This window comes from Echinops telfairi, unplaced genomic scaffold (genome assembly GCF_000313985.2).
Source record: "Echinops telfairi isolate 266 unplaced genomic scaffold, ASM31398v2 ScPeMD7_1;HRSCAF=3_0, whole genome shotgun sequence".
In the NCBI taxonomy this organism is placed as follows: domain Eukaryota; kingdom Metazoa; phylum Chordata; class Mammalia; order Afrosoricida; family Tenrecidae; genus Echinops; species Echinops telfairi.
In genome coordinates, this window is record NW_022103896.1 from 45,406,059 (window position 1) to 45,420,117 (window position 14,059).

Sequence of the window (14,059 nt, forward strand, 5' to 3'; positions counted from 1 at the left end):
CTTGCTGGCGGCCGCGTGGTTACCCTTTGGGCTGGAACCACCAGCTTCTCTCATGGAAAAAGAGGTTTTTCGCCTTCTCTAAAGAGTTACAGTCTTGACAATGCACAGGGGCAGTTATAGCATAGCCTATGTGGTTGCTGTGAGTCAGAATAAACTTGTTGGCAATGAGTTTGGCTTGGGTTAATTAGAAGCCTTAGTGGCATAGTGGTTACAATTTGGGCTGCTAACCACAAGGTCAGCAGTTCAAAACCACCAGTCCCTCTTCTGAGTAAGAGAAGCAAGGCTCCTAGTCCTTTAAAGTTACAGCCTCAGAAACCCACAGGTGGGGCAGTTCTACCCTATCTTAAAGGACCATTACGAATCTGAATAGATTCAATGGCTGTGAGCTGCTGAGTGTCTTTGCTTAAGTTTATTGGCCATTTTTCTATCTTCTTTGGTCCATTTTTATTTGGTTTTACTCTACTTTCTGAGCATCATGTCAAACATTCCATTGACATGTTCATTTCTGTTATTCTAATTTTAGTTTGTAACTTCCTTTTGTGACAATTTAAAGTATCCTATTATTCTTTCATGGATGAAATTTTTTGAGGTGAGTACTTATAGTGTTTTAAAGTTTTCTTCAGCCTGAAAGATCTGTTTCTTCAAAATTATGTTTTGTATTAGTAGTTTTTCCTCATAAATCTGATGACCCTTTGTGATCTGCTCACATATTGGAGTGGTGCACCTAGCTGTCTGAAAGCTATCCAAGTGCAGGTAGGGCTTGTTGACTGGGTTACGATGTGCAGGCTGATTTGTCTGAACCATCTCCAACTCACATTGACACTACAGGACAGGGTAGGACTGCCCCCAGTGGGTTTTCAAGACTGCAACTGTACAGGAGTAGAAAACTACCTCTTTCCTGTGGAGCAGCTGGTGGCTTCAAACTGCTGACCTTGTGGTTAGCAGCCCAACCCATAATCACTCTGCCACCAGGGCTGCCTGAACAATCTCATAGAAGATTCCTCATGCTAGTGTTCTCCCTTGGTGAGTATCAACTTCCCCAGGGTGGGGGGAAAATCTCCCTGAAGAATTTAAATCTAGCTTCCCAGTTTAGTCAGGAGAAAGGCATGGGTTTCATCCAGTTTCATCATTCACTTCAGGCTTTTTCTTTTCAACGTACCACTCCCATTTTCACCTGTCCCTGCCTCCTGGAGGACAATTGTTTACTGTGCTGTGGGGTGTGGGAGAGACAGTTTTGATACAGGAAGGAAGGAAAGAGTTCTGTGTTTCCTAAATTTGTAGGTACATGCAAATCGATGACAGTGAGAGGCTACAGGAAGAAGTCAGACTATGCTAAAGATTACCATTCATGTTAAAATGGGTCTTTCCGCTGGAAATCAAATGAATTCTTTTAGGAAATGCCTTTCTTTTCTGACCAGGCCAGGCCTTCCTAGAAAATACTATCACAATACAGGGTACCTCTTTTATAGCAAATAACCCTGTTGTCAGGCACCCTGGTGGTACAGTGGATTAAGCATTGGGTCGCTCACCGCAAGATCAATGGTTCAATCCCACCAGCTACTTTACAGGAGAAGGATACGGTTGTCTCCTTCCATCGGTTTACAGTCTCAGAAACCTTAAGTCAGGGGCCCTCAAACTTTTTAAACAGGGGGCCAGTTCACTGTCCCTCAGACCCATTGGAGGGCCGGACTATAGTTTTAGAAAAAACTATGAACAAATTCTTATGCACACTGCACATATCTTATTATGGTAAAAAGCAAAACGGGGCAAAAACACCCGGCAGCCTAGATAAATATGCTCGGCGGGCTGCATGTGGCCCGCGGGCCCGGTGTTTGAGGACCCCCGCCTTAAGTAGCTCTACTCTGCCCTATAGGGTTGCTCTGAGTGGCAACAGACTCAATGGCAGTGGGTAGGTATCCCTGTTGTTTTCGGTCTAGCTGAGTAATCCATCGTTTTTTCCTTTCATCTGCTGGAAGAAGATCTACTGGATCTTCTTGGGAGCAAAGGTCATGTTCCTTGTACCACCTGGTGATGTACATAACATGTTTCAAATACTTAATTCACATCTGTTGAAAAGGAAGTAAATCAAAACTTTACTCTTTTTCCTTATTCTGCAGTTATTGCCATCTTCCAAACTTAAGGGCAGTTCAATGCTTTCTCCCTTCATCTCATCCCTGGGAACAGGGCCGAGAACCAATGTGGCTTAAGGTCAGGGCCACAATGTCCTAAAGGATAGAATTTCTATTCTTTCTTTTTTTTGCCTACATGACATGGTATTTTAGATTTTACATTTTTTGCATCCTGTTCAATTCTCAGTCCTTGGAGTTTGCTTTTGAGATTTGTAGGCGTTCCTCTTGCTTCTTCATTGGGAGCCCATACCAGGGACTGGATGGCAGCCAAAAGAATATAGCATAAATATAGCAATGATAGTGCATAACTTTTAGATTTACAATTTAGCCCACACAATGGCCCTTTATAATGAGCACTATTTATTTCATTTTTCACGCAGAGAAATCTAAGGATAAGGAATTTGTGATGTAGCTGGGATCTATAGGCCAGGAAAATGCTTGTCTGTCTGATCTGAATCTTGGGATGTTTCTGCTCATGAGTTGTTCAATTGTTAGGGTTCTGGGATGGTTTTTCCTGGTTCTCCCTTCTCAGTGCTGAAAGAAGTCACGTGGCAGAAGCACTTTTGTAATCCAAGTAATTTTTTTTGGTGGTTGTTGTTTTTTATTTATTTTTTTGTAATCCAAGTAACTTTTATGAGGGAAAGGGAATTTTTGAGTGATACAGTCTCAGATAGTACACGCTCTCTCTGGAAAGCGTGTAAGGCCACCTGACAGGAGCCTTGGGAGAGTTTTGAAGGGAAATTGGTTGCTTCGTGAGAGCTCGAAAAGCCACGTGGGACACCGAGTGCCAGAAGCACAAAGGGAAGAGGAAGGAGCGTGTACACTGGAGAAACCCTGCCCTCCAACCTGAGAGAGAGGTTGAGGGCACTGGCAGATCTTAGTGGCTGAGTTTGGGCGCACGTGTGACTTAATGTTACTGGTGCCAAGGGTGCATGCCACGTTGACCTTCATCTGCACCTAGGTGACCTTGGTCTGAGCACTGCCAGTTTGGACCGTCCCCTTAGGTTTCTAATGTGTGTTTGATTTCTTTCAAACCCCTTTATTGTGGTATGGCCAGATAATTTTCATTTAGTGTAGGCATTTGGTGGAAATAACCCACTCTATCCCTAATCTTCCTGTCAAAATTATTTAATATTGAATTAGTATTTACACTATGGAGCTATGAGGGAGTACCCAAAATAAACTGGATTTTTTTCAAAGCCATGCATTTAATTTTTTTTTTTTTTTTTACAAAACAACTTATCGCCTCCAAAGTACAATCCATTTGTCAAATCTGTGATTCCATTCTTGGAAACATTTTCCAAACTCATCTGGCTTGTTGATAGCACCTCCCTTGTTTTTTTCTTCAGCTCTTCTAAATCATCAAATCACTGTCCTTTCATGTCCCCCTTCATTCATGGAAACAAAAAGAAGTCACACAGAGTGAGGTTAAGTGGGTCAGGTGCATGGGGCAAGAAAGGCATGCTGTTTGGGGCTAAAAACTGGTGCACTGAGATGGCTGTATGAGCAGGTGCATTGTTGTGGTGGCAAAACCAATCCCCCATCTGCCACAAATCAGGTCTTTTTGTTGCACACTGTTAGGCAATGTTTTCAGAACCTCTAAATGGAATGCTTGTTTAACAATCTGACCTGGTGGAACGAGCTCCCAAGGCACTAAGAGTTGACATTTTCATCCCTTTGAGAAGTTGACAGACATGCAGAATGAGGTTTGCCATCAATTTCACCCTTTTTGAAAAGCGAAGAGCACTGCTGCACTTGAGTTTTCTCATAGCGCTGTCCTTGTAAGCTGTGTTCCATGTCACAACGGTTTCCGCGGCGTTTCTCCCGAGCAGGAAACAAAATTTCACAGCTGCATGTTGTTCTCTTAAATCAGTCATCCCAAAACATGAGGTTTGAGCAAAACTGCTATCATGAAAAAATTCAATGTGACCATAGAGAACCTTTCCAGGCAATGCCACTGGATGCACTCATTCAGAACAAGTTGCTTGATGCTCTCTAGTGGGGAAAATGTGCATACTAAGAAAGCTCTGCCCAGAGAAGCTTTGTTCCATTGGGGGCGGGGGGAGTACCTCCTTATGTACTCTATGCATGTTCAAAGGGAGTCGGCTCCAGTGGGAAGAATCTTCCTCCCAGTGTAAGAGAGTAGAGGTTCAAGTCCTTTTATTTTATGCTAGCAAAGTGACCTTAGACAAGTTGTGCAATCCTCTGTGCCTCAGTTCCCTTTTTCTGTGAACTACGAAAATAGTACCTACTTTAAGAGGTAGTTTTAAGAATAAAATCATACACAGGACCTGGTACATAATAAACCTTAAAACCGTTAACTTCTAAGATCAGTTTTCTGAGCCTTCAAGGCAAGGACCAAACCCTAGGCTGTGGGGTGTGGGAAACAGAAAAGTTACTCCCAGGTTGTCCTCCCATATTATATGCCAAACCTAAGGTTCTGTCTGCAAACACAGACTATACACTTGGAGGTCAACTGCTTAAAGGTTATCTGCCTCAAGGTTATAATCCATCTAGAGCAATTGGACCCTATAATAGTCTGTCCTACCCTACGTAGGGTCCCACTCTTTTCTGATAAGGATAATGGATTGTTCCCTTGAAGGAGAACCCAGATACCTAAGGTTAAGACAATTCAGGGAGGACCAAGGCTAGGTTGCCATCTTCTTGTTATGTGTATGCCTTCCTATCACGAATATGCCTATTGTACAACTCTTCCTGTTATGCATATGGTTACCTATGTGTAATGACAGACTGGTGTGCCCCTAGAGTGTATATAAGCCTTAGTTGGAAATATACTCTTTCTCTCTGTGTGGATCTGGCACCTGAAGTCATGGCGGTCCTGGAGGTGAGTACTTGCATGCTTTATCTTCTCTGATGTCTCTTTAATTTTACCCCTCAATTACACAACCGGCCCTTGGACCCCTTAGATTGTGGAGGCTGGTACCCCACAGTGGGGAATATCAGCATGTTACTTAGTCATTAAGTCCAGCCTTCCAAGTTGAGATCCCTTCGCATCTTTATGGACCACCTTGACATGTGAACCTAGTCATTAACAAATTTATAGTCTTAGATACATAAATTCATTCCGTACCTTTTAGAGCCTCCCAAAGTTGGTACTCTTACTATCCTGTTTTACAGATGAGAAACAATGAATTTTTCCCAAGCCTGGGAGCCATCGTTTCCTCTCTTGAATTACCTCTATCCAAATACGCATAATCAAAATTAAAACATGGGTATATTGCAGAAATTCAAAATTTATCTTTTTTCCCCTTTCACCAGTGGCAGTATTTTTAAAAATTTAGTTTCTGCTTTCGTAGTGAATTTACTCACAAATGCATCATGTAGCTGTATTACTTGTCAGGCTGTCTTGTTATTTACAAATAACAAAATAAAACCAAATACAAGATTGCAAGCGCATGCACTTTGCACATTTTCACTTCCCAATTTTTAGGGCTACCTCATCTGTTCTTGTTTCACAAAGCCTGAGGATGGGAATCACCAAATGTATAAAGGCACTTATTTACGCAATTGTTATTGTCTACAGAATGGAATAAAGATGCATTTATTAAGCACCACGGTGTTAGCATTGTCCCTGGGGAACAGGTCAGACGAAAGTTTCTGTGGCCTTTTAGTTTACAAAACAATGAAAGTTTTTCAGTAGTAACGCTGAAAAGGCACATCAATATTCAATTTTCCTTTAGCATGTCTTTCCTTTAGTCTCGGACATCTCGTCCATCACATTTTGGCAGTTATGGAACCCACAGCAACCCAACGGCGACTCCCTAGGCGCTGAATCTCGCTTTCTTCCGGGTCGGAGTCCCCGGATTGGCGGACATCTGAGCAGGCGCGGAAACGTAGGCGACTCCGGAAGGGGTTGGCGCGTTCGCCAGGCTCCGCCTCCCACCCCTTAGCTACCGGAAGCGAGTTACGGCAGGGCGCTTGCGCACACCCGGCGAAGGCGCTCGGGGGCTTGCTGACGCCTGAGAAGCGCATGGGCGAGCTTTTGGTCTGTTTGTCCGGAGCGGAGAAGCGAGCGGGCGCCATTTTCTTCGGGGCTCACCGAGGACCCTCCGCGTCGGGGAGGCTGCGACGAGGAGTGCCGCCCAGCGCACGGCCGTGCGCGCTCTGCCCGACAGCAGTGGGTGTGTGTACTGCCGAGTGCGGAGCAGTTCCCCTCCGGGGGCCGGGGCGGGGGAGGGCGCGGCGCGGGCCCGGAAGGAGCGAGGAGGCGGAGCCGGCGGCCGCGCCACCCCGAGCGCGGCTCCTGTTGTCAGGGTGCCCTTCTCTCCGGGGCGCGGCGACTGGCGTCAGTCCGCGCGTGCTGTGGGCGCCGGCTCGCGCCCGCGCTCTCCCCGGCGGTTTTGAGGAGGGCTCCGTGGGTGTTGCCTTTGCACTGTGGCTCCGTCCGTGGTGGCGGCTGGCTCGGTAGGTTCGCGGGGGCCGGAGTGCTGCGTCCGCCGGGAGGCAGGTCCCGCTGACGAGGTCGGGTGACGGAATGTGTGCCCCGGGGGCCGCGGGACGCCCAGGCTGGGCGGCTGGGCGGTTAAGGTTCACTCGAAGGCGGCGGATGTTGGCCGCCGGCCTGGCGACGGCGTCGGATCCTCCCCGCGACGTGGGCCTGGCGCGATCGGCGGAAGCGCTGACTGGGAGCGTGGAGCAAAGCTTCGGGCCGGAGGACCGCTGCCTGCGGAGGAGCCGCCCCGGAGGAGGGTGGATGTTGGGGCAAAGCCTGGACGCCCCCGACCGTGGCTGCGGGGCATCATCGCGGTGTCGTCACGCCTCCGCGCTTCAACTGTCTACAGTCTTACTGTCTTAGGGTCGATGATTTGGGGCACTGGCAACTCGTCTTTAAAATCCGATTGCGCTGACATCCGTACGTCCAAGAGTCGCAAGACCACGAAAAGACTTCTTTCTCTCAGCAAGCCTGAGAAATCAATCAAATGGCCCTGCGATAAATAGTTAAACGCCGCCTCCTTCAACTGGAAGATGCGTGTTTCACTTAAGTGGGTTCAATCTCTGGGTAAAATCAGATGTATCTAACGTGAGCTTACTCATTTCAGTAGCAGTGAGTTTTTCGGTATCCGTTTTTCTGCCATAGATTGTAATTTCTAGCAGATCACCGTCTTTAAATGGACGAAGTGGAATGTCGCAGCGTTTGTGGCAAAAATTTAAGTCACAGGTGCTTAAGGGTATTTTGTGTGTTTGTGGCTTATGCTTAATTTCCTTTTCTCTGAGTAGCATTTTTTAAAGGAATTTGTTTAAGGAAATAGTATATTGGGATCCTAGCGGAAGTGGTCATTTTGAGAGCTGATCTCTTCCAATGCTTTCTGGGGTGTTAATTACTGAAGGGATAAATGTGCATTATTAGCCTACGATGTCAAGGCCATTATAAGTTGAAGCATTAGCTTTAACGTTGGGAAATTAGCATAAACTATATAGTTGCTTGAAGTGAAATTGGGCTGTTCATGGGACTACTTAATTAAAGGATAGCTTTAAATGTAGGATAAATTAATTTGTAGGGAGTTTTTGAATTTGAGATGTAATTAAGTATTCCTTGAAACGTTTGTCCCTAGTTTTTAAAACTATTAATAAATTATTTTAGGGGGGTGTCCCTAATTTTTAAATTTTGTAGATTAATGTATGTTCTCTTGATAAATCCCTCTTCAAATTTTAAAAGTAGAATTTAGGGACAGAATTATACCAGCTCCTGCTTTTAGAAATATGTTTAGCAATTTGCATAGGAAGGAGCTTGAACTTTAATCTGGACTATTCCAAAAGCCATTAACTGAATAGCTTTTGTTGAACTGGTAAAGGGATTGCATTTGCACCCTTTTTTGGTGGTGGTGCTATCAAAATACTTTTATAGTAAACCTAAGTAAATTGGCATTGGAAATTGAGCTGTAGAAGGTGCTAGTTATTGTCTGAGAAAGGCTTTGTTTTCGGGCCTATTTTAACAGAAAGTAAACCTGTTAGACCCAAACAATGTCTTCAAATCCCTCTTCCTACAACAACAGTAATACTTAAAAACAAACAGCAACAGTAAAACTTAAAGTGGACGTACTAAATTAAGTACACTTATTCATAACTTATTCATATATAAAAGCATAAATGCATAACTGGTAATTGAGCATATTTAAAACTTGGTAATTTGGTAAAACTTCATTATATATTTTACAGCATTTTGAAAGTATTAGATATATTTCCCTAAATGAAACAAAAGCTTAGGTTTTTTTCAGTAGTAAAAACTGGTAATCTTCTAATAGTCTAGGTAATGTACTTTTCTACCTTGATAATGGGGAGCCCTGGTGGCGTAGTGGTTATGTGTTGAACTGTGGTCCTCAAGGTCAGTGATTTGAAACCACCAGCTGCTCTGGGAAAAAAATAAGCTTTCTACTCCTGTAAGGGTTTAGCAGTCAGACTCAGGGCAATTCTACCCTATCCTCACAGCTTCAAATGTTGGGGTGTTATATTCAGTAGTTACACAGTTTTGAGTGGTTACCTTATATTTGATATGTTTTGAAAAGGATGAAGGTGGCAGAGAAGTTGGGTATCGATATGAACTAAATGGTCTTTTTATTAGTGGAAGTAATGGAATGGTTTTGGGTACTTTTAAATTCCTATTTTACGTGTAAAGCGGTCTTTTTAGTGGATGTTAATTTGTATGAAGTGAAATACATAGACTTTAAAGGATAGAATTAAATGGGTTTGGATAAAGCATTACACCCATACAACCACCATTCCAATCAAAATATAGAATATTTCTTGTACTCTTTGTTAGAGCCGTTTTGTTTTGTATTAGTTTTCAGCAAGTTTTTGTTTTTAAAGAATTTGCAGGTATCATTTTGGAGTTTGTATTTCTCGGACCCTTTTGCTGTAGATGAAGAATAATGAATTTCTCCTTGAAACAAAGTAGACCATTTTGTGATGCCCATAATTGTGGTCCCTTATACTGCCTTAAGGTGTGCTGGTGACAACCCAACAACTGCCCTACCCGAGAATGATGAAGCTGTCTGCTCTTGCAAACCTAGGAACTATGAATCTGAATTCACTCAATGGCAGCTAATTATACATTGCTTTGGTTGGGTCGTGGGTGGTACAGTTGGCCTGTGCTCATCTATAAACGTCAAAGGTTGGTGGTTCAAACCCACTTGGTGGTGGTTTAGAAGAAAAAACCTGAGCAATGCGCTTCCAGGAAGATTACAACCAAGAACATCTATGGAGCATTTCTACACTGTAACACATGGGATGATTTTTAAGTTGGAATTGGCTGCTAGCACAGTTTGGGACTTTCTCTTTTTGTTCGTTTGTATTCCATTCTGAAATGGATGCCCTAATCTGGAGTTATTTGAGATCAACTACAAGGTGCCAAGGATTAATTATATTTCATTTTCTTTCCACAGTTAAGTGGATTTTACAGAATTAACAGGTCTCCAAGAAATTTTAAAAGGTAAGATATATAGAGCTTAAAGCTTTACAGAGGCTTGGAAAAAAAAAACAAAAGCCCCACACAAAATAGAATAGTACTTTTTGAGTATACATAGTTACTGTTTTTTATGTCTTGGCCAGTGATGTGCTAGTGGTAGACAGTTTATTTTCACAGGCAGAAATTATATATTGACCATAGATGGCTTTTCTAAATAATGAAAATTCATCATGGCTTGTAAACTTTTTAATCCACAAATCTCTTAAGTTTCAGTAGATAGTATGTTGCTAAGTGAATCTGAAAATAGCTTGGTCTTGTGGTGAAGCAACTTTGGCTTATTTAGAAGGGGAGATTTGAAATTTTTGATGTTTATACCGTATAGGAAAAGTGATATGAAATGTTTGTTCAAGGTAGTTAGTTGTTTATTGTATGTTTAGATGGGAGAAAATTTATTCTTTGTTTTTTCAGGAATTAGATAGGGTCATTATTTTTGTGAATTTGTATCTTGTTGTATTTATAAATTCTGGAGGAAATAGGAGATAAGTAATTATTAAGCTTAGTTTGGGATAAGGTACTTCAAAAATAAGATTTGCTATTATGTGTACCTTTTTGTCTGCAGGTCATTATTGCTGTTGTTTGAGCTCAGCATGGCTGTAGTCATCCGTTTACTGGGGCTTCCTTTTGTTGCGGGGCCTGTGGATATCCGTCAGTTCTTCAAGGGATTGACTATTCCTGATGGAGGAGTGCATATAATTGGAGGGGAAGTTGGGCTGGCTTTTATTATTTTTGCAACAGATGAAGATGCAAGACGTGCCGTAAGCCGTTCGGGAGGACTTATCAAGGATTCTTCTGTAGAGCTCTTCCTTAGTAGCAGGGCAGAAATGCAGAAGATTATAGACATGAAAAGAACTGATCGTACAGGAAGAGAGCGACCAGGATCTGGAGGAGCAAGGGCTGGAACAATGTCTAATTTTGTAGGGGAAATTAAGGAAGATGCAAATAACTCTGGATATTCAGAGGCTGAGTTTCATGCTAATGGTACAGAACGTGATGATTTAAAGTCAAGGACACGGCCAGTGAGAGCCAAAAATCCTTACTTATTTCTGCGGGGTTTGCCGTACCTAGTAAACGAAGATGACGTACGTGTCTTTTTTGCTGGTTTATGTGTGGATGGAGTAATTTTCTTAAAACATCATGATGGCCGAAATAATGGTGATGCCATAGTAAAGTTTGCTTCATGTATTGATGCTTCAGGAGGTCTTAAATGCCATAGAAGTTTTATGGGTTCAAGATTTATAGAAGTAATGCAAAGTTCAGATGAACAGTGGACTCAGTGTGGTGGGAAGTTGGATGCCATTCCTTCTGAAGAACATTCTCCACCAAGAGGAATTAGTGATAGACATTTTCGAAAGCGGTCACATTCAAAATCTCCCAGAAGAACTCGTTCTCGTTCCCCTGTTGGAAATTATGTTCACTTAAAAAATCTGTCTCTAAATATTACCAAGAGAGATATTAAAAATTTCTTTAGAGCTACTGATCTGAGTAACGAACAGATTACTTTCTTATATAAGGATGACAAAAGGACACGGCATGCATTGGTGATGTTCAAGACGCTGAGAGACTTTTATTCTGCTCTGGCTTTACATAAGACTGTTGTACAGTACCGTCCTGTTTATATTGACCCAATTTCTAAAAAAAGAATGCTGAAATTAATGGAATATTATGACATGAAAAAACCAATAGAGAAAGAGAGACCTGGCCATGTCTCTCAGAAATATTCTCAAGAAGGCTATCCTGGTCTAAAGCTTTGCATATATATAAGAAATTTTCCATTTGATGTCACAAAAGTTGAAGTGCAAAAGTTTTTTGCAGATTTTTCTCTTACGGATGATGACATTTACTTGTTTTATGATGACAAGGGAGTTGGTTTGGGCGAAGCATTGGTGAAATTTAGATCAGAAGAAGAAGCCATGAAAGCTGAAAGCTTAAACCGGCGAAGATTCTTGGGGACAGAGGTATTGCTGAGACTTATATCTGAGGCACAAATGCAGGAGTTTGGTATAGATTTTCCCATGATGTCCGATGAGAATATGCAAGATCGTTCACAGTCACATGGTAGAGATGACCATTCCCATTCATTTGATTCAAAAGAACCACTGGAATATTCAGTTGGGTCTTTTGAAAACTTTACTAGACATCAACTGGAGGACGAGAGAAACCTGGACAGCTTCCAGCATCCCCAGGAAGATTTCAGAGAACCTGCTAGGCACCCTTTAGAAGACTTCAGGCACTCGCCAGAGGACTTCAGGTGCCCTCCAGATGATTTCAGGCGCCCTCGGGAGGAGCGCTTCAGAAGGCCTGAGGATAACTTTAAGCGCCCTCGGGAGGATGACTGGAGGCGATCTTCTGAAGACTGGAGGAGGCCATTCAAGGAGGATTTCAGACGTCCTCCCAAGGATGACTGGAGGCAACCCCTTGAAGGAGACTATAGACGACCACCTGATGAAGACTGGAGAAGACCACCTGAGGAGGACTTCAGGCGATACCATGAGGAGGACTTCAGGCGATACCATGAGGAGGATTTCAGGCATTCTCCTGAGGAGGATTTCCGGCGCCCACCCCAGGAGCACCTCCGGCACCCATCTCAGGAGCATTACAGGCGCCCATCCCAGGAGCATTACCGGCGCCCACCCCAGGAGCATTTCAGGAAGCCACCCCAGGAGTACTTTCGTCGGCAACACCAGGAATACTTCCGGCGGCCACCCCAAGAGCATTTCCGGCGACCACCCCAAGAGCATTTCCGGGGTCCCCGAGAGGAAGAGTTCAGATACCCACCAGATGAAGACTTCAGGGGCCCTTCGGATGAAGATTTTAGGCACCCTCCTGATGAGGACTTCAGGAACCCCCGGGAAGATTTCCCATGTCCATCTGATGAAGACTTCAGGCAGCTCCCCGAGGAGGATCTTGGGGGACCACAGGAGGAGGGTCCCAGACTAGCTGATCATTTTAGACCACCTGGTGAAGAGTTTAGGAACGCACCTGATGATTTTAGAAGCCATCGCCCTTTCGTGAACTTCGGTCGCCCGGAAGGTGGCAAGTTTGATTTTGGAAAGCGTAATATGGGGGGTTTTCCTGAGGGGAGATTTATGCCTGAACCAAAATTAAATTGTGGTTCAGATAGAATAACTCCTGTTAAGATAATGAATCTTCCATTTAAAGCGAATGTTAATGAAATCTTAGACTTTTTTCATGGCTATAAAGTCATACCAGAATCCGTTTCAATACAGTATAATGAGAAAGGATTGCCTATAGGGGAAGCCATTGTTACTATGATAAACTATAATGAAGCTATGGCTGCTATTAAAGATCTAAATGATAGGCCAGTTGGCCCACGAAAAGTTAAGTTGATTTTGCTTTAGGGAGCATTTTAAAATTCAGAAATAACCTCCCAACAGTATTGATGCAGTAAGTTGTATTTTTTAAGTGTTTATCTAAAGAAAAACATTTCTGTTTGAACTGTGAATAGAACAAATGTAAATAGTAGAATGTAATCCTTAGGTTTCTTTTTGCTTGCAATCTACCAAACACATTTTCTGATTTAAAAGTACGTACATTTTCCTTAGGAGAATTTGAGTTCATATCTGATGTATTGGATAAACCTCAAGATTTGTACAAAATAGTTGTATATAAGGAAGATATGTTTTATATTCGTTTTGGTTCCTATTCTGTAGTCTACGACTTTTACTCAAACTAAGAAAATGGTCAGTGAGTAACTGTTCAGGCGTGGCATTCTCATTGCTACCTGCCTTCACCCCTTTTTGGGATATTACTGTGTTTCTTCTGTTAAAGTACATGATAGTTAATTGACTGTGAATCTGTTATGTGGGGGGAAAGAAGCTTTGAAGATGTTACAATTTCCATGTTCATAACTTTGCAAATCTTTGTAAAAATAAAAACTTGGAACTGAATGGATAAACCAATTTGTATTTGTATAAGAAGGAAAAAAAGAATTACCTCTGGGTATTGTGAAGTTTTTCAACAACTACATTAAAATAATATGGTAAGAGGAACCAAACAACATAAAATAGGGTAAAATGCTGTATGTAAATATGAATTTTTCAACATCTCATCAAGCAAATTGATGAGTTTAACTCAGTGTTCCTTAAAAAATGTAATTAGAAATGCAAAGGAACTTTCTCAGGCTTAGGGTGGGAGGAATTATAAATGGATAGATTTTCTGATTTATTGATAATACAAACTTTTAACTGAGTTTTTATTTAGTAGTTGTAGTAATAATTTCTTTTAGAAGAATTAATACCAACCGAGTCCCAAGAAGGTGGAGATTAGAGATATCCCAAGTGTCCATCTTTCCCAAAATACTGTACCACTCCCACCCCCATCCCTGCACTTCCTCTTAGTATTCCTTCTGGCCCCTGGATTCTGTAGTTCTCTGCAATATCTCCAGAAACTTAAAGGAAGACCACATAGTTATGGGTGCTGTTAGTTC

The 14,059-nt window shown here is 42.5% G+C and overlaps 1 protein-coding gene across 3 annotated transcripts; it reads left to right on the forward strand.

Moving 5' to 3' along the window:
• Window positions 1-6,112: 6,112 nt before the first annotated feature.
• On the forward strand, window positions 6,113-13,520 carry RBM12B (RNA binding motif protein 12B). 3 transcript variants are annotated; one of them, XM_004697476.2, is made up of 3 exons: window positions 6,113-6,271; window positions 9,530-9,576; window positions 10,172-13,520. In XM_004697476.2, the coding sequence occupies exon 3, from the start codon at window positions 10,200-10,202 to the stop codon at window positions 12,969-12,971; it is 2,772 nt and encodes a 923-aa protein (XP_004697533.1). In that variant the 5' UTR covers window positions 6,113-6,271; window positions 9,530-9,576; window positions 10,172-10,199; the 3' UTR covers window positions 12,972-13,520. The 3 variants fall into 3 exon arrangements, with proteins under 3 accessions (XP_004697533.1, XP_045142060.1, XP_045142054.1); XM_045286125.1 differs by lacking the exon at window positions 6,113-6,271 and adding an exon at window positions 6,538-6,554; XM_045286119.1 differs by lacking the exon at window positions 6,113-6,271 and adding an exon at window positions 6,745-7,132.
• Window positions 13,521-14,059: the final 539 nt, after the last annotated feature.